Source organism: Glossina fuscipes, unplaced genomic scaffold, assembly GCF_014805625.2.
Source record: "Glossina fuscipes isolate IAEA_lab_2018 unplaced genomic scaffold, Yale_Gfus_2 106133, whole genome shotgun sequence".
NCBI lineage: Eukaryota > Metazoa > Arthropoda > Insecta > Diptera > Glossinidae > Glossina > Glossina fuscipes.
In genome coordinates, this window is record NW_024005611.1 from 172 (window position 1) to 3,398 (window position 3,227).

A 3,227-nucleotide genomic window follows, 5' to 3' on the forward strand; every position below is an offset into this window, starting at 1 on the left:
GCGGTACATTTGCGAGAGTTTTAATGCTGCATTGGAAAAGGGAACGTGACATATTTATAAAATTCCCTTAATATGCATAAAATTGTAATTCATAAGAGATAGTTTTGCAAATCTAGCTACATAAGGAGACTTATAAAGCAACTCTAAAAATAACAAAGGAATTATTTAAAAAGTTAGAATAATCACATACAAAAATAATTTTTTTATTGTGGTGTTTGGTATTTATTGGTTTTAAATAACTGCAATTTAGCCATTAATTAGCTTTAATTTAATTTTTCAGATAAATAAACAAAATTGAAGTGGCATAATAATCGGTAAAAAGCGGGCCAAGAAACATTAGTTAGTTGAAACCCCCTAACATGAGAGGTAAGTAGTTAAGAACAGTTTTTTCCCGGAATACACAAGCGTATGCTGATATTGATTGTCAAATTAAATAAATTTGCATTTGTTTTCTAAGTTTAATTCAGGTCACGGCATGCTCATATCCTTACCGAATACCGGGTCAACGGATCGTAATCGTAGTATATATTGTATGCGGAGAATTGCTTTTGTGGCTGTGTGGATATTTTTAATGTTGAAGTTGCGGAGCTTTTTCTTCGGTAAGTACTTTTAATAAACTATGAAATTTTTTTTTAATTTGAAGTTGATTAACGTTGTGCGCTTAAACTTTGTTTTCGCCTTATAATCATGGCGAATAGAACCAATCTATTCGGTGAATGCTATGAGATCCGTAGCGCTTCATAATGCTCCGACAATTAGCCAGCAAATTACTAAATATAATGCTGCGAAATTAGTTTTAAATGAAGATTTATTCGGTCCGTTAAAAAATGATTCTGTAGTAATCGTAGTACAAGTAAGAAAAAATCTTTATCATTTCTCTCTCGACTTCGATACAGACCTTCGTTGTTATATCTTTACAGGTTCACACTCGTGTTACATACCTAAGCTATTTAATTGGGAGCCTAGCACAGGCATATGGTATTTCAACAGTTCTTCTGATATTTTCTCATGACTACCACGATAAAGATATTAAAAAATTAGTGGAAACTATAGACTTTTGTTTGGTAATGCAGGTAAAATTACAATTTTTCGCTTGATCTGTCACATTCTACGTAACTGTTTTCAATTTCAGATATTTTATCCATATCCTATACATAAGCATCCAAAATGTCTACAGAACACTTTAAATACGTCCTAATGTAGTCTGTGAGTGTTGATAAAAAATAGACTGATTCGCGAGCTATAAAATTCTTACCAAACAATACTTACGGACTTTTTAAAGTGTTCTGTAGACATTTTGGATGCTTATGTATAGGATATGGATAAAATATCTGAAATTGAAAACAGTTACGTAGAATGTGACAGATCAAGCGAAAAATTGTAATTTTACCTGCATTACCAAACAAAAGTCTATAGTTTCCACTAATTTTTTAATATCTTTATCGTGGTAGTCATGAGAAAATATCAGAAGAACTGTTGAAATACCATATGCCTGTGCTAGGCTCCCAATTAAATAGCTTAGGTATGTAACACGAGTGTGAACCTGTAAAGATATAACAACGAAGGTCTGTATCGAAGTCGAGAGAGAAATGATAAAGATTTTTTCTTACTTGTACTACGATTACTACAGAATCATTTTTTAACGGACCGAATAAATCTTCATTTAAAACTAATTTCGCAGCATTATATTTAGTAATTTGCTGGCTAATTGTCGGAGCATTATGAAGCGCTACGGATCTCATAGCATTCACCGAATAGATTGGTTCTATTCGCCATGATTATAAGGCGAAAACAAAGTTTAAGCGCACAACGTTAATCAACTTCAAATTAAAAAAAAATTTCATAGTTTATTAAAAGTACTTACCGAAGAAAAAGCTCCGCAACTTCAACATTAAAAATATCCACACAGCCACAAAAGCAATTCTCCGCATACAATATATACTACGATTACGATCCGTTGACCCGGTATTCGGTAAGGATATGAGCATGCCGTGACCTGAATTAAACTTAGAAAACAAATGCAAATTTATTTAATTTGACAATCAATATCAGCATACGCTTGTGTATTCCGGGAAAAAACTGTTCTTAACTACTTACCTCTCATGTTAGGGGGTTTCAACTAACTAATGTTTCTTGGCCCGCTTTTTACCGATTATTATGCCACTTCAATTTTGTTTATTTATCTGAAAAATTAAATTAAAGCTAATTAATGGCTAAATTGCAGTTATTTAAAACCAATAAATACCAAACACCACAATAAAAAAATTATTTTTGTATGTGATTATTCTAACTTTTTAAATAATTCCTTTGTTATTTTTAGAGTTGCTTTATAAGTCTCCTTATGTAGCTAGATTTGCAAAACTATCTCTTATGAATTACAATTTTATGCATATTAAGGGAATTTTATAAATATGTCACGTTCCCTTTTCCAATGCAGCATTAAAACTCTCGCAAATGTACCGCGTTTCAGACGGACATCAGATGGAAAAAGGCGGGAAAGGCATACAAAGTTAAATCATTTAATCGTAATTAATTAATTGCTACTTCGAATGTGTCTCCAGCAACGATAAAGGCGAGGATATAGTAATCAAATCGGCAAATATCTTCCATTATTGGCCTGACTTGATCGTGCACGGGGTAGGAGCACTTCGTCGATTGACATGCAATTTTATGTTATTTACGAAAACACTTATCCTTCATAACCATTTCTATTTATTGTGGATTTATTTATAGAGATATTTTTATTTCTAAAGTCTAAGCAGTTTTCCAACGTTGCGATTATATCATGGAGCGCCTGAGTTAAACATATTCGTGCGTATTTGCTTTCACTTTCCGCGTATTAAGCAAGACTAAATTGGTTTAAAAGCTTACCTTTCTCTTAAACACGTATATTTTATAAGGATTATAACCCAATGTCCTCCTCACATACCTTTCTTTCATATATCGCTTTCAAATTAATTTGCACTTCGGTTTAAAATTGACTTCGACGAAAGCAGAGAATAAGCACAAAATAGTTCCGTATGGACTCCGAGCACGCGCTTCGAATAATGGTGTTTCGAAATTAAAGTGCTTTTATACTCCTTCGACAGTTGCGTTGCTTTGTATTTTACATTCCCCTGAAATTTAAAACAGCGTTGAGCAATAAATATCATCGATGAGTAAACTCAGATGTTTTGTTTTTCTAAGTGCATTAATAATCTCTTGAAACAACTTTGCCACCGGCAAAC

The 3,227-nt window shown here is 32.7% G+C and overlaps 2 protein-coding genes across 2 annotated transcripts; one reads left to right on the plus strand and one right to left on the minus strand.

Moving 5' to 3' along the window:
• The first annotated feature begins 311 nt into the window (after positions 1-311).
• On the plus strand, positions 312-1,198 carry LOC119644281 (alpha-1,6-mannosyl-glycoprotein 2-beta-N-acetylglucosaminyltransferase-like). Its single transcript, XM_038043818.1, has 5 exons — positions 312-366; positions 458-599; positions 699-853; positions 921-1,073; positions 1,133-1,198. The coding sequence occupies exons 2-5, from the start codon at positions 476-478 to the stop codon at positions 1,196-1,198; spliced, it is 498 nt and encodes a 165-aa protein (XP_037899746.1). The 5' UTR covers positions 312-366; positions 458-475.
• A 67-nt stretch (positions 1,199-1,265) lies between these two features.
• Positions 1,266-2,946, minus strand: LOC119644280 (alpha-1,6-mannosyl-glycoprotein 2-beta-N-acetylglucosaminyltransferase-like). The gene is made up of 6 exons (XM_038043816.1): positions 2,930-2,946; positions 2,098-2,183; positions 1,865-2,006; positions 1,611-1,765; positions 1,391-1,543; positions 1,266-1,331 (listed from the first exon to the last, which is right to left on the minus strand). Exons 3-6 carry the CDS (start codon positions 1,986-1,988, stop codon positions 1,266-1,268), a joined length of 498 nt encoding a protein of 165 aa, XP_037899744.1. The 5' UTR covers positions 1,989-2,006; positions 2,098-2,183; positions 2,930-2,946.
• Positions 2,947-3,227: the final 281 nt, after the last annotated feature.